Raw genomic sequence first — 19,848 nt, forward strand, 5'->3', positions numbered from 1 at the left:
GTAGCTGTTGCGCTGACATATAAATGTAATAATAATAATTTATAGCATACAGTTTTTGCTAACCGTAAGGGCTCACATTTATCAGCATTCACCTAATATCCAGATAAAACTCCACATTTATTAATAAAGGCAAATGAACATCATTTGCATGAAATACTATCTTGTATTTTTTACCCAGGAACGTAATTGGTTTCATAATTTTGTCTAATCGGCGCCACCAAAGGATCAAGTTAAATGTTGAAATAGTGGCTGTGATACCCACCATTGTTCCCTTGTACCCCTTTCCCTACCTTGAAATCTGAGGAAATCAAATTGTTATTATGTACAAAGGTTTCCACATCATGTTACAATGCACTACACTAAGTTACAGGTCTTCTCAGAAAAAGCAAAGTGTCTTAACTCTACAAAATGGGAACCCCACTCAGTTCTTTCAAATGCCTTATTTACATGAAGAGTTATTCCCGCAGAACATTTTCATCGCTCTGTGCCAGGTGCATCAGCCCAGTAATACTGGTTACAAGCTTGTCACTTCTGTAAAAAAACACAGTCTAACATTTAGGATCAAAACTGTATTACTTATTAATTCTGCTATACCTGATGATAAAAAAAATTAATAACTAATCAAATCAAATAAGCTTTATTCGGTTTTTAGTTTAAAACCATAAAAGCAACAAGAAAAATACATACATACATAGATGACTCATCATATCATTTACAAGGTTAAAAGAAATCAACTAATGAAATAAACGAAAAACAATTTAACTAATCAGCTAATCAAAATACGTGCATAGTCAAAACTAAATAAACAGTACGGAATTAATAGCACAAGGTACACGGATAAAAATCATGCAAGTCCCAAATGCAAATGGGGCCATCTTCTTCTTTATGCTGGGTGGAACGTAAGTAGGGGACAGTGTTCCTATCCTTAAATTTTATTAAAATCAAGTCCCCCGAAATGGCTTTGGGCAACGTGCCTAGCCACCCCACCCTCCTGACGCTCAGGATTCCACCATCTAGTGCAGGTGGCAACGGTCTGTTGTGTTTTAGCCAGAAAATGGCTTTATTAAGCAATTCCTGGTGTGTTTCAAGTTTTCCATGACTCAAAGCAGGGACCCCAGAGAGAACAGTCATGAATGGGGCGGCTTCGGAGGGTAAATTAATGCAATGACTTCTTTCTAGTATAGTCCTGGGAGCTCTATGAGCTCTATGAGTACGGAGGGTACGGGGTACGGGGTTAAGAGTAGCTTTCCGGCCTCTTGGAATGAGTGTAGTGAAGGGGGGTTCAAGAGTTTGAATTTTTCTGCATGCAGTGGGCTTAGGTTTTTCATAGTTGATAGAGGGAGTAGGACAAGTAGGTGTATCAATATTATCGGTTGATGAATAGTTCTTTTTTATTGTTGTTTCAATACGGGTCAACCTGTCCCCTAGATTGTTGATTTTTGTGATCAGCGGTGATAATGCCGAGATTAACAGTTGCTCAATCTGAGCCAGTAAGTTCTTAGGCGGTGTTAGTATAGTTGAGTTGGAGGGGCATAAAGAGGGGCTAATGCACATTTTGTCCACATCAACATTAGGTAGATTATCACCACTGGCATTATCTTTGTCCTCATCATCATACTTCCTTTTACTGGATGATCCCTGGGATAGAGTGTTGGGTTGAGCATGGTTTTTTTGGGGGCATAAAGGTGCGTCCAGAAGAGTGCAGTTTAGTTGGTCAGCGTCTCTACCCATTTTAAGGGGGGTCAAAGCGTCCGGGACATACTTTGTGCCACACAGGGCATTCAGCTCCTCCCAAATGGCCATGACTAGTGGAAATCAGGACTACGTAGGAGACAATGGACAGTTAGAATGCAGGAATTATAGGAAGATTAAAGATTTCTGTACCTCCTCCTCCAATGGAACCAAGTGGGGTGGCCCGTCCCGTCCTCCTCGGGCCCGCCCTTTGCCCGGGCTTAGCCCGGCGGTCCCGCTCGCGTCCCGCGGAGCGGAGCAGAGCGCTGCTTTTAGGCGCCTCCTGGCGCTCCCGTGTTGTCAGGAAGCAGCGCCGCCGCTAAGGCTGCCGGGAGATGTAGTCCCGGGGCGGCGGCGCTGTAGGCTGCACAGATCGACTCCTGGCGGTGGCGGCTGCTGTGGGGGCCTCCTCGCCTCCCCCCTCCAAGCCTGTAAGTGTCCCCCCAACTGATAACTAATGTATCAGTTGGGGTCTACAGATTTCATATAAAGACACATATTTACACTTTTCTGAAATGAATGTGGTCACAGTAACTTTCACTGATGGCGGAAGAGACTGAGAGAAAGATTGGAAAGCACTCAATTAAATAAGGGAAGTTTTGTGTTGGATTCCCAGGTCATCAATCTAGACAGGAAGACGAGCCTAATTTCAGATTCTTCACTACATCCAAGTCGTGATAATGAATTTCTGAATCTAAGCAAGCAATCTCTTCCTGGAAGTTTGTTTATGTTCAAGGGGTGTCAAGGGGTGTCAGTGTGTGTGTAGGGGTGAAAATCGAGGCTTCTGTATTACTGGACTATTGGAGGTTTGTGTAGGGGTATGCTGCAGAAATGACCAGTCTATGCATCCAACACAGACACTCACAGATCTAAAGTCCATTCCGTATCAGTGTGTATTTACTTGAGCATGCATGTGTGGCTACGTGTATGAATATGGATGATTCTAAAGATCTACAGATTTGTCACTTCTAAATAAACAAAACCCTTTTTTAAGGGAGGTGTCCCCTGCTTCTCGTTCTCTCTCCTCCTATCTAATCCATACTGCCCTGACACCAATGTATCGACAGTTCAATCCTTGCTCACAGCTATGCTTGGTGCATTGTTCCCGCTTGACCCTCCGATGCCTCTCCCACTACTTGATCTTTTCCTGATACAAACTCCTTCCCTGTCCATCCCTTCCACAATATGCTGCTCCCATTCTGCCCTCTGCCGCCACACCATGAACCTGAGCCTCTCTTCGCATTTAACTGAGCTGCCTAGTCACGGCCCGCACCCACTTTTCTCTGATTCATTCTTTAGTTGGAGCAATGCTCCCATTTTAGTCCAATGCTCTCTGTTCCGTCTGCAGTCATTTATCCATTTCTTGCTCTCTGCTCCAGACATCCCATTATCATGCATTATTTCTAATCCTTCCCCTTTGCTCCCAAGCCCTTTCCTCTGCTGCCTCAAATCTACTTCTCCTCCACACCGAGACCCAAAAAAGTCCCCGACTCGCCTTTGTGTTTCCTACTCCTAATTTTGTCCTGGATTCTAACCCTGCTCTCTGTTTATCTGTGTTCTTCTTCCTGTATCTCAACTGGGATTCTCGCATCTGCCCCTTTTGGCCCTTTTGTCCAGCAGCTCTTTGGTTCATCTGCTTCAATCGTCCAGACTGCCGTTCTCCCACTCTGCCCCTGCTCTTTTCTGTGATCCTATATAATTACCACATCACACTCAGTCCACTGAGGGCTTCTCCGTGTCCAGTATATTTCCTTTTTGGGTCTCGCTGGCAATGCATCCGCAAGGATGCATTTGTCCAGCTGGAGACCAATAGCGATCAGTGTGGGGGGAAGGAGGACAAGAGGGTGTACGAGCTTTTTCTCTCCTGGATTCGTGTGCGCGAATGCGCACGTCGCGTCCCGCGCCATACACATGCGCGCGCAGACAGACACTCGCTCACACACACACACCCCCTCCCCCACAGTCACACACACGCACTCCAAGACACATACACACACGCACACACGCACGCACACACACATACACAGCCCGCGGCCCCCCCCGCGCGCGCACACACACACATGCTCTTCCCCCCCCCCCCCCGCAGCTCAGCAACCCACTCACCGGCTTCCTTCGTGCGGCGGCTCTCCTCAGCTGCAGGGCCCGGCAGCAGGACTCTTCTTCCCTCGGCACCGGGGCGCAGGGTAGGCTCCTGCCTGCTCCGGTGCTCCAAACACGGCTCCAATCGCGGCTCTTCCGTGGGAGGCGGGGTAGGCTCCCGCCCTCCTACTTCCTGTTTCCGGTTGTCGCGCCGGCCTGCCTGACTTCCTGGTCGCAGGCCGGCAGAGTGACGGCGGTGATTTGCGGTATTTATTTATTTAGTTATTTATGCATTTTTATATAGCGCGGACTTTACCCGAAGGCGGTATTTATTTATTTATGTATTTATGCATTTTTATATAGCGCGGACTTTACCCGAAGGCGTCAGAGCGCTTCACATTAGGAACAGAAATGAAACATAATGAGAAACATTACAAAAGAACAGGTTGCAAAAACATACGTTACTTACATAAGGTAATAGTGACAATTGTGAGCAAACAAAATACATGAGGTAGTAAAAACTATGAGCAACCAAAAATACATGAGGTAGTAAAGGTAATAGTGACAATGGTGAGCAAACAAAATACTTGAGTAAAAATTGTGAGCAACCAAAATACATGAGGTAGTAAAGGTAATAGTGACAATGGTGAGCAAACAAAATACTTGAGTAAAAATTGTGAGCAACCAAAATACATGAGGTAGTCAAAAGTGCACAAGAGGAAAAATTGTGAGGAACCAAAATACATGAGGTAGTAAAGGTAATAGTGACAATCGTGAGCAAACAAAATACTTGAGTAAAAATTGTGAGCAACCAAAATACTTGAGGTAGTCAAAAGTGCACAAGAGGAAATGAAAGTGACAAGTGTGTAGTTATAAGAGAAAACAGAGTATAATTAGAGGTATAGTCCTGCAATAAGTGCTAGACACTCAGGCTCAGGAACAAGCGTTACATGGGCAAGGTGGCACTTGTGCAAGTATCAAAGGTAAAGACATGTGAGAGGTAGCAGCCGTGTGTTGCAAGGGCAGAGTGGTGTGTGTATGTTACAAAAGGGCACCGAACACCAGGACATGGAAAATACTGAAAAAAGGCAGACCCTCCAATCACAGGCATACACTGGGAAGGCACTTCCATGGTCATGGAAAGTAGAAATTATCAGTAGTGGGAAGTCTTCCTCACAAATAGCAAGAGGACGTGAATTACTTTTAGAGGTGTCTCTGGAGGAGGAGAACTTTGAGGTCCCTTTTGAAGGCCTGGGAGGAGGCGGTGGTCCGGAGCTTTATTTTGTCCTCTCGCGGTTTGTAAATACAAAACATATTGCATTACAAATGCTAAAGGTATCACATTTGCGAAAGTTATAACTATTGGCATTGTAAATGACGAAGCTATTAATTTAGCTATTTAAAAAAAAAGAAACATAAATAAAAACTTTGCCATTTACAATACCAATAGCTCAAACTTTCCTAATGCGAGACCTATTGCATTGCAAATGCTTGTTAATAGTGTTACAGTTCTTGCGCGTGCTTCTGTGGTCCATGCTCTATTTAGATCTACCCCTGCTCAGTTATCCTCATTCTCTGAAACTGCGAACGATTACCAAGCTCCCCATGCCACGCAAAGGCTCACACCCCACACAGCAGGTGATCCGAAATATGTGGATCTGGAGAGCGACTGAAAATCTTCTGACACAAACCGCATACCCTCGGCCAGAAAAGTGGTCGCCAGAAGCCTTAAGGCAAGAAAAATAATAAATATAGATAACATTTGGTTTCAAATCTCTTACCATAAAGTTCCAGTTGGCATTAATTTTACTGGCGAATCCGCAAAGAAAGATGGAAAGGTAGCAGGCAGAGATGAAAAATGAAGTCACTGAAACAAACATCACCCATCCCTGTAACACGGGCACAGGAACTTGAGAGGCAGCTACCAAGATCCACACAAGTCCTCCAAATATCTAAAGGGGGAGAAAATGCAATCAATTAGGAGAAAATGCAATCAATTAAAGTATTTTTGGCACATACATATAATTCCCAATTGCACCATTATTTGACAATTGCACAAACAAGTGACTGAGCATCCATTTCTCAGGGTAATAGGGTAGGCGTGGTGTATAGTGTGTGTGTGTGGTTTTGAATGCAGTTTGTGCTTATCAATGTGACTGTATACTGTGTGAAACGAAAAGGTCAATGTCTAGGACTAAAACGTTTGATTGAGCTACCTGAGAATTAAAAGCAACTTTGGTACAATGCAAAAGTTGTTACGAATTCTTTATAAGAGGAAAGTATAAAACGGCATTACAGATCTAGCACTTTAATTTGTTAGATCAATAGAAAAAATTAAAAAATAAAGAAAACATAATATGTGCGTTTTTAAATTGATCTATAACACACAAGTGGTTCTATTCTGAGCGTGCCAGGATTATTATATACATCTCCACTCCCAAAGTAGGCTCTGACTTTGGAGATCTTCATAAATACACAGCAATGCAATTTCGTCTGAATAATAGCAATAACTAAAATGTTTGGTATATTCTCGCCAATTTTCCAATTTTTGGAGTCTCTTCCCTGGGGAGTAGAGCTTCATTTTAAAGTATTTCCCACTTTAAATCTATTTCCCTTAATCATCTCAGAACAGTAACACATCTCAATCATGCTCCCTGAAAAGATCAATGAACGTGTCTAATATATAGCATTGCACAAAATAGTTTAATTAAGAATCCGTTACGTCGAATTCAACGATTGCTAAACAAGGTAACAGAAACAACGACACGTGTGATGCTGGCTACCTTTTCATGGTGACAATATTTCAGCGGTGCACGACAATGCACTGACTGCAAGAATGAAGACTGTCATGTCATATACAGAAAATGTACTATGGACACAGTGGCCTTTTTGCCAAATCTTTAATTCCTATTCAACTCTGGCCTGCGCATTAAAGATGAGATGAACAGAACAATGTCATAACGTGAGGGCAATGCTGCAAAGGAGCAACCCGCGGTGGTGAAGTAGAATGTGCATCTGGATGTGATACTTTCATATAACCAGATCGCCAATTAAAGGTGTTTGCAGGTAGACTTAAAGAAATATCTTAAAATGAGGTTGACCGTGAAGAAATATGAGAACAGCACATAAGGAGGTGGTAAGCCTTGAGAAGGAAATCCGGAGATGTTCTAACGTATGACTCTCTGAACACAATTCCAGACAGCATACTTTGGTGACCAGAGGCCTCGTACTAGAGAGAGAAAAAAAAACTGTTTCTCAAGTATAGGACTACTTGCTCCATTCACAAAAACAGGAGATTTCACATAACAAAAAAGCCTTTCATTTCACATTAACATAGCGCCCTAGGGATAAGATTTCACAAGCATCCAGTATTACTAAGCCGAAAAGAAGAAAAACTATAGTAGAATCATATGGTAGAAAAAATCATACAGCAGAAATTCCTGTGGCGGAAGTGGCTTCGTAGATGTTAATGATACAACAGCTCAGCAATCAGAGGCCATCCAAAACAGAAGAGAACTCAGTTGAAAGTGCCGAGCCCATAGGCCAGGTGAGCATTATTTCAGACCATTAGGTGTTGCACAGTGACTGTCCACCACAAGACTAGAAAGGAAATCAGAGAAAGAAATAAGGGTGCCAACACTAATATCAACACCAATATCAATCAGTTGATAGAATATACAACCACTCAATCACCCATCCACACGACACCCCTACAACCACTGACACAGACATACAATCACAGACACACCCATACAACCACTCACTCATCCAGAAAACCCATCATAACCCTATTCAGACCCATACAGCCACTCACATACCCACTGACAGAGCCATACAGTCACGTACACACTGATACAGTCACACAGCCACTCAGATGACATATACGTTAAAATACATTAGTAGTACAGGAAGAATATTAATTTAATGTATGGAGTAGCTTAGTATATATCTTAAAGTCTGAGAAATGTTGATGAAACACTCATTGGATGATGCCATCAGTGATGTCACTGACTAGGTCATGTCATGACTGATGCAATATGGGATGTCATAAGCAGTGCATTGAGGGGTGTAAGTTCTAGTTAGGTCAGTTAACTATAACTGCTGAATTTTTATGGTTTTGTAAGAGCAAAATTTGAGCCCAACTAGAATGTCCCTGCGACCTTTGGTTTTTGCAGTGAATTTCTAAAGTTTTTAAATTCTATTTCCCAACTATAACGTCCCTGTAACATTTGTTTTTTAATTGGGATTTGGTAGGTTTCATTAATTTTATTTCCTAACTGTAACCTTTGAGACTGGGTGTGCGTGATTGGCTTAATGGGTCTGTAAGTGGGCCTGTGAATGGCTGTATGGGTCTGTGAGTGGGTGTGTGAGAGATTGGCATAATGGGTCTGTGAGTTGGGGGGGCAAGTGGCTGTGTGTGTTGGGGAGGCGAGTGGCTGTGTGTTGGGGAGGCGAGTGGCTGTGTGTTGGGGAGGCGAGTGGCTGTGTGTTGGGGGGGCGAGTGGCTGTGTGTTGGGGGGGCGAGTGGCTGTGTGTGGTGGGGGGCGAGTGGCTGTGTGGTGGGGGCGAGTGGCTGTGTGGTGGGGGCGAGTGGCTGTGTGGGGGGGGCGAGTGGCTGTGTGGGGGGGGCGAGTGGCTGTGTGGGGGGGGCGAGTGGCTGTGTGGGGGGGGCGAGTGGCTGTGTGGGGGGGGCGAGTGGCTGTGTGGGGGGGGCGAGTGGCTGTGTGGGGGGGGCGAGTGGCTGTGTGGGGGGGCGAGTGGCTGTGTGGGGGGGCGAGTGGCTGTGTGGGGGGGGCGAGTGGCTGTGTGGGGGGGCGGGTGGCTGTGGGGGGGGGCGAGTGGCTGTGGGGGGGGCGAGTGGCTGTGGGGGGGGGCGAGTGGCTGTGGGGGGGGGCGAGTGGCTGTGGGGGGGGGCGAGTGGCTGTGGGGGGGGCGAGTGGCTGTGGGGGGGGCGAGTGGCTGTGGGGGGGGCGAGTGGCTGTGGGGGGGGCGAGTGGCTGTGGGGGGGGCGAGTGGCTGTGGGGGGGGCGAGTGGCTGTGGGGGGGGGGCGAGTGGCTGTGTGGGGGGGCGAGTGGCTGTGTGGGGGGGGCGAGTGGCTGTGGGGGGGGGCGAGTGGCTGTGGGGGGGGGCGAGTGGCTGTGGGGGGGGCGAGTGGCTGTGGGGGGGGCGAGTGGCTGTGGGGGGGGGGCGAGTGGCTGTGGGGGGGCGAGTGGCTGTGGGGGGGGCGAGTGGCTGTGGGGGGGGCGAGTGGCTGTGGGGGGGCGAGTGGCTGTGGGGGGGGCGAGTGGCTGTGTGGGGGGGCGAGTGGCTGTGTGGGGGGGCGAGTGGCTGTGTGGGGGGGCGAGTGGCTGTGGGGGGGCGAGTGGCTGTGTGGGGGGGCGAGTGGCTGTGTGGGGGGGCGAGTGGCTGTGTGGGGGGGCGAGTGGCTGTGTGGGGGGGCGAGTGGCTGTGTGGGGGGGCGAGTGGCTGTGTGGGGGGGCGAGTGGCTGTGGGGGGGCGAGTGGCTGTGGGGGGGCGAGTGGCTGTGGGGGGGCGAGTGGCTGTGGGGGGGCGAGTGGCTGTGGGGGGCGAGTGGCTGTGGGGGGGCGAGTGGCTGTGGGGGGGCGAGTGGCTGTGGGGGGGCGAGTGGCTGTGGGGGGGCGAGTGGCTGTGGGGGGGCGAGTGGCTGTGGGGGGGCGAGTGGCTGTGGGGGGGCGAGTGGCTGTGGGGGGGCGAGTGGCTGTGTGGGGGGGCGAGTGGCTGTGTGGGGGGGCGAGTGGCTGTGTGGGGGGGCGAGTGGCTGTGGGGGGGGCGAGTGGCTGTGGGGGGGGCGAGTGGCTGTGGGGGGGGCGAGTGGCTGTGGGGGGGGCGAGTGGCTGTGGGGTGGGCGAGTGGCTGTGGGGGGGGCGAGTGGCTGTGGGGGGGGCGAGTGGCTGTGGGGGGGCGAGTGGCTGTGGGGGGGGCGAGTGGCTGTGGGGGAGGCGAATGACTGGCACGTGGAAGTGTGGGGGAGGCACGTGGAAGTGTTGGGGAGGCAAGTGGCTATGTGTTGGGGAGGCAAGTGGCTGTGTGTTGGGGAGGCAAGTGGCTGTGTGTTGGGGAGGCAAGTGGCTGTGTGTTGGGGAGGCAAGTGGCTGTGTGTTGGGGAGGCAAGTGGCTGTGTGTTGGGGAGGCAAGTGGCTGTGTGTTGGGGAGGCAAGTGGCTGTGTGTTGGGGAGGCAAGTGGCTGTGTGTTGGGGAGGCAAGTGGCTGTGTGTTGGGGAGGCAAGTGGCTGTGTGTTGGGGAGGCAAGTGGCTGTGTGTAGGGGAGGCAAGTGGCTGTGTGTTGGGGAGGCAAGTGGCTGTGTGTTGGGGAGGCAAGTGGCTGTGTGTTGGGGAGGCAAGTGGCTGTGTGTTGGGGAGGCAAGTGGCTGTGTGTTGGGGAGGCAAGTGGCTGTGTGTTGGGGAGGCAAGTGGCTGTGTGTTGGGGAGGCAAGTGGCTGTGTGTTGGGGAGGCAAGTGGCTGTGTGTTGGGGAGGCAAGTGGCTGTGTGTTGGGGAGGCAAGTGGCTGTGTGTTGGGGAGGCAAGTGGCTGTGTGTTGGGGAGGCAAGTGGCTGTGTGTTGGGGAGGCAAGTGGCTGTGTGTTGGGGAGGCAAGTGGCTGTGTGTTGGGGAGGCAAGTGGCTGTGTGTTGGGGAGGCAAGTGGCTGTGTGTTGGGGAGGCAAGTGGCTGTGTGTTGGGGAGGCAAGCGGCTGTGTGTGGGGGAGGCAAGCGGCTGTGTGTGGGGGAGGCAAGCGGCTGTGTGTGGGGGAGGCAAGCGGCTGTGTGGGGGAGGCAAGCGGCTGTGTGGGGGAGGCAAGCGGCTGTGTGGGGGAGGCAAGCGGCTGTGTGGGGGAGGCAAGCGGCTGTGTGGGGGAGGCAAGCGGCTGTGTGGGGGAGGCAAGCGGCTGTGTGGGGGAGGCAAGCGGCTGTGTGGGGGAGGCAAGCGGCTGTGTGGGGGAGGCAAGCGGCTGTGTGGGGGAGGCAAGCGGCTGTGTTGGGGGGCAAGCGGCTGTGTTGGGAGGCAAGCGGCTGTGGTGGAGGCAAGCGGCTGTGTGGTGGAGGCAAGCGGCTGTGTGGTGGAGGCAAGCGGCTGTGTGGTGGAGGCAAGCGGCTGTGTGGTGGAGGCAAGCGGCTGTGTGTTGGAGGCAAGCGGCTGTGTGGTGGAGGCAAGCGGCTGTGTGGTGGAGGCAAGCGGCTGTGTGGTGGAGGCAAGCGGCTGTGTGGTGGAGGCAAGCGGCTGTGTGGTGGAGGCAAGCGGCTGTGTGGTGGAGGCAAGCGGCTGTGTGGTGGGGGCAAGTGGCTGTGTGGTGGGGGCAAGTGGCTGTGTGGTGGGGGCAAGTGGCTGTGTGGTGGGGGCAAGTGGCTGTGTGGTGGGGGGCAAGTGGCTGTGTTGGGGGGGGCAAGTGGCTGTGTTGGGGGGGGCAAGTGGCTGTGTTGGGGGGGCAAGTGGCTGTGTTGGGGGGGGCAAGTGGCTGTGTTGGGGGGGCAAGTGGCTGTGTTGGGGGGGCAAGTGGCTGTGTTGGGGGGCAAGTGGCTGTGTTGGGGGGGCAAGTGGCTGTGTTGGGGGGGCAAGTGGCTGTGTTGGGGGGGCAAGTGGCTGTGTTGGGGGGGCAAGTGGCTGTGTTGGGGGGCAAGTGGCTGTGTTGGGTGTGTGAGAGATTGGCATAATGGGTCTGTGAGTTGGGGGGGCAAGTGGCTGTGTGTGTTGGGGAGGCGAGTGGCTGTGTGTTGGGGAGGCGAGTGGCTGTGTGTTGGGGAGGCGAGTGGCTGTGTGTTGGGGGGGCGAGTGGCTGTGTGTTGGGGGGGCGAGTGGCTGTGTGTGGTGGGGGGCGAGTGGCTGTGTGGTGGGGGCGAGTGGCTGTGTGGTGGGGGCGAGTGGCTGTGTGGTGGGGGCGAGTGGCTGTGTGGTGGGGGCGAGTGGCTGTGTGGTGGGGCGAGTGGCTGTGTGGGGGGGGCGAGTGGCTGTGTGGGGGGGGCGAGTGGCTGTGTGGGGGGGGCGAGTGGCTGTGTGGGGGGGGCGAGTGGCTGTGTGGGGGGGGCGAGTGGCTGTGTGGGGGGGGCGAGTGGCTGTGTGGGGGGGGCGAGTGGCTGTGTGGGGGGGCGAGTGGCTGTGTGGGGGGGGCGAGTGGCTGTGTGGGGGGGCGGGTGGCTGTGTGGGGGGGCGGGTGGCTGTGGGGGGGGGCGAGTGGCTGTGGGGGGGGGCGAGTGGCTGTGGGGGGGGCGAGTGGCTGTGGGGGGGGCGAGTGGCTGTGGGGGGGGGCGAGTGGCTGTGGGGGGGGGGCGAGTGGCTGTGGGGGGGGGCGAGTGGCTGTGGGGGGGGCGAGTGGCTGTGGGGGGGGGAGGCAAGTGGCTGTGTGTTGGGGAGGCAAGTGGCTGTGTGTTGGGGAGGCAAGTGGCTGTGTGTTGGGGAGGCAAGTGGCTGTGTGTTGGGGAGGCAAGTGGCTGTGTGTTGGGGAGGCAAGTGGCTGTGTGTTGGGGAGGCAAGTGGCTGTGTGTTGGGGAGGCAAGTGGCTGTGTGTTGGGGAGGCAAGTGGCTGTGTGTTGGGGAGGCAAGTGGCTGTGTGTAGGGGAGGCAAGTGGCTGTGTGTAGGGGAGGCAAGTGGCTGTGTGTTGGGGAGGCAAGTGGCTGTGTGTTGGGGAGGCAAGTGGCTGTGTGTTGGGGAGGCAAGTGGCTGTGTGTTGGGGAGGCAAGTGGCTGTGTGTTGGGGAGGCAAGTGGCTGTGTGTTGGGGAGGCAAGTGGCTGTGTGTTGGGGAGGCAAGTGGCTGTGTGTTGGGGAGGCAAGTGGCTGTGTGTTGGGGAGGCAAGTGGCTGTGTGTTGGGGAGGCAAGTGGCTGTGTGTTGGGGAGGCAAGTGGCTGTGTGTTGGGGAGGCAAGTGGCTGTGTGTTGGGGAGGCAAGTGGCTGTGTGTTGGGGAGGCAAGCGGCTGTGTGTGGGGGAGGCAAGCGGCTGTGTGTGGGGGAGGCAAGCGGCTGTGTGTGGGGGAGGCAAGCGGCTGTGTGGGGGAGGCAAGCGGCTGTGTGGGGGAGGCAAGCGGCTGTGTGGGGGAGGCAAGCGGCTGTGTGGGGGAGGCAAGCGGCTGTGTGGGGGAGGTAAGCGGCTGTGTGGGGGAGGCAAGCGGCTGTGTGGGGGAGGCAAGCGGCTGTGTGGGGGAGGCAAGCGGCTGTGTGGGGGAGGCAAGCGGCTGTGTGGGGGAGGCAAGCGGCTGTGTTGGGGGGCAAGCGGCTGTGTTGGGAGGCAAGCGGGTGTGGTGGAGGCAAGCGGCTGTGTGGTGGAGGCAAGCGGCTGTGTGGTGGAGGCAAGCGGCTGTGTGGTGGAGGCAAGCGGCTGTGTGGTGGAGGCAAGCGGCTGTGTGGTGGAGGCAAGCGGCTGTGTGGTGGAGGCAAGCGGCTGTGTGGTGGAGGCAAGCGGCTGTGTGGTGGAGGCAAGCGGCTGTGTGGTGGAGGCAAGCGGCTGTGTGGTGGGGGCAAGTGGCTGTGTGGTGGGGGCAAGTGGCTGTGTGGTGGGGGCAAGTGGCTGTGTGGTGGGGGCAAGTGGCTGTGTGGTGGGGGGCAAGTGGCTGTGTTGGGGGGGGCAAGTGGCTGTGTTGGGGGGGGCAAGTGGCTGTGTTGGGGGGGCAAGTGGCTGTGTTGGGGGGGCAAGTGGCTGTGTTGGGGGGGCAAGTGGCTGTGTTGGGGGGGCAAGTGGCTGTGTTGGGGGGCAAGTGGCTGTGTTGGGGGGGCAAGTGGCTGTGTTGGGGGGGCAAGTGGCTGTGTTGGGGGGGCAAGTGGCTGTGTTGGGGGGGCAAGTGGCTGTGTTGGGGGGCAAGTGGCTGTGTTGGGGGGCAAGTGGCTGTGTTGGGGGGCAAGTGGCTGTGTTTGGGGGCAAGTGGCTGTGTTGGGGGGCAAGTGGCTGTGTTGGGGCAAGTGGCTGTGTTGGGGGGCAAGTGGCTGTGTTGGGGGGCAAGTGGCTGTGTTGGGGGGCAAGTGGCTGTGTTGGGGGGGCAAGTGGCTGTGTTGGGGGGGCAAGTGGCTGTGTTAGGGGGGCAAGTGGCTGTGTTAGGGGGCAAGTGGCTGTGTTAGGGGGCAAGTGGCTGTGTTAGGGGGCAAGTGGCTGTGTTAGGGGGCAAGTGGATGTGTGCGGGGTGTGTGTGGCCGAGTGGGTCCGTGACTGGGTGTGCGCATGTCAGTAGCTCTGTGAATGAGTGGGCCAAAACAGAACCTCACCTGCCCCTTTATTGAACAATAGTCCACAGTTTTGCAGAAAAAGTCTACCCAACAGGAATACTTTATAATGGTCATTTAGAAGCATGTCACCGACCAGGTCGGTGAGTGAGGGTTCCTTTTACAAACACTAGTTTTGTCTGTTGCTGCTTAGAGTAACCGTCCTCAGGTTGCACCAATAGTCACTCTTTCGTTGTTATATATTGATTTACAGGGGGTATAAGAGTGCCTTGCTCCCTCTCTCTTGTTGTTAAACATACAACAATTAGTAAGTGGGTAATAGCTAGTGCATATTCTACACTACAGCTGTGTAGTCTAGAGGGAAACGTCTCTAACAACCTTGTGTGTGTTTCAGCAGTTTCATTGTTACTCGTGTGCCTTCATCCAGAAATCTGTGATAACAAAAACTACTAGAGGAAAGCCAGCGAGACTAGAAAGAGGTGAATCTCCACCAAACAAGGGTACTTCCTCATAACTATATGAAGCAAGTACTTGATTATTTGGTGGAGATGTCCTCATATTCCTCTGCATCAGGAACGCGTCACCAAAATTGGTGGGAAATGCTCTTGGGGTCCTTTTGTTAAGCTGTCCATCACCCTGGCGGGAAGACCACTGCATAACTATTATAATGAACATGGCTAGGTCAAACGGGCGGAGCTTCAGGTGATTTTGCACATTTGAATGCTCATAGTAATTTAAAGGAAGAACCATGGACTCTGCTTTCAGCAGGTAAGGACAACAAAGGAACAACTGGTCACAGTCACCACAGATTTTGCTCCAATAGATCAACAATGAATTTATCTCCACAAAGAAATTCAGATCGTCTTTCAATGTGGAATTGCCAAGAAAACACACTTGCTTTGCCTTCTTCAAGCCCAGGAAGTCAGATCATTTGTCCTTTACAAAAGTGAAGCTTCAACTGGGACACCTGCTATTTTTATATTTGTAAGTGCTTCCCGTTGAAGTTAATTTCTGTACAATGAGCATCAGGCCAATAACGGCCTAACCAAAACTTAATGGGGGGAAGGGGCTTTGCAGCCCCATCCCACTCCTCAGGCCAATTTCAGCCCCAGGGACTACATCCCAAAGGGCCTGGCCAAAATTCAATGGAGGAGGAGATCTGAGCGGACACACTCCTTTAGGCCAAATTCAGCCAAGGGGACCTCATCCCTCAGGCAAGACCACATCTACCTGGGTGCACTTGCCACACCCAAGGCACTCAGTGTGCTTTGATGGGGACCGTAAGGGGGGCTTCAAAGCCCCCACAGTCCCCGCTGGCTCTCCGCTTCCTGTGTGAGCCAGCATTGCCACCACATACAGGGAGCTGCTAGATATGCTGCTCACTGCATGTGGGCGCAATCCGCTTCCCTGCCTGCTTGACAGTAGGCAGGAAAACAGATGAAAAGTCTGCTTCCAGCAAGCAGGGGCAGTTGTTCAGGTCAAGTCCAATGGGGGCAGTCTCACAAACTGCTCTCGCTTAGCAGGAGCTGTCAAAGCACGGCCTCACTTTGCGGACTTGTTTGTGGCCATTCTTGGGACTACACCACCACGGTCTTCATCCTGGAAAATGCAGCATCAAATAGTGATGGTGTACTGCTTGAATTCTCAGTCACTGCTAATCACCATGGGTCACAATTTAGTCCCTTGTTTTTTGCACACCATGCCACCTCCCACAAGAACCAGCCACATGCAAATCAGCCTTGGTCTTGCTCCAATAGATAGGTCTAGCCCAAATTGACCGGACATCCTGGGAAGCCAGTATTATAGTACTTTAATTGTCTCCATCATTACCACTTTTCCGTTCAAGCAGCCTCACAGACCATTTCAACGAGCCCACTTGGCAGTGTCCGGCTCACAATAGAACAGATATTTAGATTAGTCCCTCAGGTATGTTTTACCTTGGGTTCGAGTGATTCCACGTGGGGCCGTTCTTTTGCTGTTTACTCTCCTACAGCTCACGGTTTGGCAGCTTATTAAGGACTGCGCAAACGTCTTTCTATACCCTCTTCCTAGGATATAAATATATATCCTTGGGACGGTCCATCTAAGAAATCTGTAATTATTATTCAACGGCCCTATATGATATATTTCCTTATTCCTGGCTAGGAATACTTACAATAGCTCTGGGTCTTACCATATTGATCAGAGTTCCTCGATTCAACTTGACTGCACTATTGGAAGACTGACCACTTATTATATTTGCCCTGACTAAGCTCCTGCTGGAGCGAAACGCGTTGGCTGTCTTGTGCACCTTGAAAAATAAGAAAATAAAAAGAAAATATATTTTTGGAATAAACATTTGGCTCCATTGATTCACTTCAAACTTGGTGCTGCCTCCACTTATTCTTGATGTTTTACCACCTAGATTGCGCCAGCATAAACGTTTAATGTCTGTCTCCAATTTACTGGCTTCTTTACCCAGTCTTCAATACCCATAATGAGGTGATGGCATTTTTTTTTACAGCTGATTTGCTAGTCTTGTTTATGGAGGCAGATAGTCCTTCAAGTGTGGTAGATTTGTAACCAGTATCGGGATGGTCTACTCAGTCTCCAACTATCCTCCCCATTATCACCTCCAACCTCTCATCAAAAGCGGTCACCTTTTTGATATACCATCCACTGTATATTTGTGGAGGCTCTCCAAAGACTCCATCCATGATTTCTCACTATTCCTCCTCTGGGGGCACTTATGGTGAAAGAAATAAACTATGTGTGTTTAAAATTTTCAGTCTTTACCAAAGGTGATCCTGCACCCACATATACCACCTTTTGTGTTTTCCCCATGACTTCTCCACCTGCACACAATGTACACTGTGGGCAATTACTCTGCAGTCCCCCGCAATCTCAGCATCAAACGACCCTGTCTCAAGGAGGCAGGCTGGAATGGGAGTCAAAAAGAATGGAGTGTGATGGAACCATTTCACAGCTGCATCCTCAACCAAACACCTCAACCCACCCAGAAATTCATCCCACAAGTGCAAACTCGGTAAGGGAATGAATCAGGGTCACAGCTCAAGTTCATAACTGATTGAGTCAGTGATTTCTCACAATCATCACTGCGTGTTTGTACATCACCATGTTATATCTCCTTGTGTCGTCTGTGGCAAACTACAGCTCTGTCAACTTCTGAAATGAAATGAAATGAAAAGGTGATTTGTATAGCGCAGCTGCTGCCAGAGGGCGTCCAGGCGCGAGTGGAGAGCAAAGTACTCTGCGGAGGGGGTAAGGTGCTTGGTTTCTGAAAAGGAAGGTTTTTAGTTCTTTGCGGAATGAAGAACGAGTCTGATTGGATCTTAAAGAAGGGGGAAGGGAGTTCCAAAGCTTGGAAGCGTTGAGCTCGAAGGACCTGCCTCCTGCCCTAGATCTTTTGATTCGGGTAACTGAGGCAAGGCAGGTGTTAGATGATTGGAGTTGTTTGCCGGGGTAGTATGGAGTGAGAAGGGGTGGTTGATCTGGGGGCCAACTCTGTAAAAGGCTTGGTGGGAGATACAGAGGGCCTTGAATGTTATTCTTTCCCTGACCGGGAGCCAGTGGAGAGATCGAATCCCTGCCTTGACTGATTCTCTGCGGGGTATCTGTAGTAGCGTCCTGGCTGCACAATTCTGGGTCCGTTGAAGCTTTTCTAATACATATTCTGGTGCTCCTAGGTAGAGGGCATTGTTGAAATCAAGCCGAGATTGAATGAGGCCCTGAACGACGATTTGTCTGGCTTCGAGGGGTAGGATAGGGAGGATTTTTTTCAGCATCCGGATCAATCCGAAGCAGGTTGCTGAGGTCTTGGTCGCCTGGGTATTAAGAGTCAGGGATTTATCAAGCCAGACTCCTAAGCTCTTGATGTCCTCCTTTGGAGATGGGGGTGAGCCCAAGCTAGGGGGCCATAGCTGTGAAAAGGGTGGTTGGGGAAGGGGGGCCGAGGAGCAGGATCTCGGTTTTGTCCCCATTCAATTTTAGAGAGGATGCCGTCATCCAGCTTTTTATCTCTTCCATGCAGGATGCCATGTTGACTTGTGGGAGCCCGCGGTTCTTCTGTGCCAGGGAGACCACGAGCTGGTTATCGTCCGCATATGACATGATCTTGATACCATATTGACGAACAATCCCAGCCAGCGGTCTCATGTAGACATTAAACAGCGTGGGGCTCAGGGAGGAGCCCTGTGGCACCCCGCAGCTCAAAGGTTTGCTGGTGGAGCAGGAGTCGCCATCAAAGACCTGGAAGGTTCTTCCACTCAGGAAGGATCTTAACCATGCAAGAGCATTTCCAGAGACTCCAAGATCGAAAAGTCGATGCAATAGAGTTTTGTGGCATACCTTGTCGAATGCAGCGCTGAGGTCGAGGAGGACCACTGCCACTGATCCCCCTCGATCCAGGATCTTTCTTGATTCCTCTACCACGGCTAGGAGAGCTGTTTCCGTGCCATGTTTTGGGCGGAATCCTGTTTGGGTGACATCCAATAGGACATTTTCTTCGAGGTGTTTGGTTAAATGGTGATTGAAGTGCTTTTCCAGTATTTTACTTGCCCAGGGTAACAAAGAAATGGGACGATAGTTGTTGGAGTCGTTCACGTTAAGGTTGGGCTTTTTTAAAAGTGCTTTCACCATGGCCATTTTCCATATGGAGGGCACGATTCCCTTTTCCAAGGAGCAGTTCAGTAGCTCTAAAAGGGTGGGGAGAATTGTTTGGCTAGCCATGGTCATCGTGAGGGGGGTGCTGGGTCAGAGGGAGAGCCAGATTTTATTTGAAGTGCAAGAGTTTGAAGCGATTCCAGATCTAACGGTGGGATGTCACTCATGGTTGCTAGACGCAGAGGGGTAGTATCTGTTGAGAGCTGGGGCTCATTGACGATTGAGTCTGATGCGGAGGTGGTGAAGGAGGAGTATATTTTGTTGATTTTTTGGTGGAAGAAATCGGCTAGATCATTGCATCGGCCGGTAGGATTATCGGCTGGCACTGAAGGGTGGGAGATTTTGGAGAGGGTTTTGACGATTTGATTTGGTAGATTTCTTTGGGCTTAGATCTGGCGGAAATAATTTTTCCATTGTAGTAGGTGGATTGGGCTTTGGTGATCCCAAGTTTGTATGCTTTTATGGCTTCCTTGTATCTGGCTTTGTCAGTGGTGGTGTATTCAAGGCGCCATTTCCTTTCCATCCTTCTACACTGACGTTTGAGTTCCCTTAGTTCTTCTGAGTACCAGGGAGAAGTTTCCTGGGCTCTTTTTAGTACTGTTTTCCTCATGGGAAGAACGGTGTCAAGGGAATCCTCGATCCGCTAATTAAAGATCCCACTATCCAGTAGGGGATCCTGAGTAAATGAGGGTTTCGTGGCCCTAAGTTGGTTGCCCCATTGCTCTAGAGGAAGTTTTGACCAGTTCCTCTTACTGCGTGAGGTGGGGATTTTAGGGGTGTGTTTGTGGGTGGACCAGGTGAGTGGGATGAGAAAATGGTCTGTCCACGGGAGCTGAGTGATAGACCCTACTGAGAGGTTGGGACAGTTACTGAAAACAGGGTCTAGCAGATGGCCTTTATTGTGGGTGGGATTTTTAATTAGTTGCTCCAGCTAGGTGGCGGCTAGGCTTCTAGCAGACCAAGCACCTTGGCAGGTTCTCCACTCTGACAACCAAAGTGTTGCGGTCTTCCACTCTAAGCAAAGTGCAATGTACTACTAAATCACGCTCTACGGGTAGCAAACAACTGTAAAGTTCACAGCAAAATGGAGCTGTGGGCAGAGGCGTCTGCCTCTCAGCTTGCATGACCATTTCTGCAGGTAAAATTTAAATTGAATTCTAGTTAAGTGCATATTTTGACTATGTTCTTTCATGCACTTATGTATATGAATGC

At 51.6% G+C, this 19,848-nt stretch overlaps 1 protein-coding gene across 1 annotated transcript in view; it reads right to left on the bottom strand.

Annotated features, from left to right (window-relative positions):
* Positions 1 to 19,848, bottom strand: part of MAL2 (mal, T cell differentiation protein 2) — a 97,286-nt gene that overhangs the window by 15,774 nt on the left and 61,664 nt on the right. The window contains exon 2 of the mRNA XM_078686848.1: positions 5,592 to 5,762. Within this exon, the coding sequence (XP_078542974.1) occupies positions 5,592 to 5,762 (171 nt within the window). The remainder of the gene's footprint in view (positions 1 to 5,591; positions 5,763 to 19,848) is intronic.

Source organism: Lissotriton helveticus, chromosome 4_1 (genome assembly GCF_964261635.1).
Source record: "Lissotriton helveticus chromosome 4_1, aLisHel1.1, whole genome shotgun sequence".
Lineage (NCBI taxonomy): Eukaryota > Metazoa > Chordata > Amphibia > Caudata > Salamandridae > Lissotriton > Lissotriton helveticus.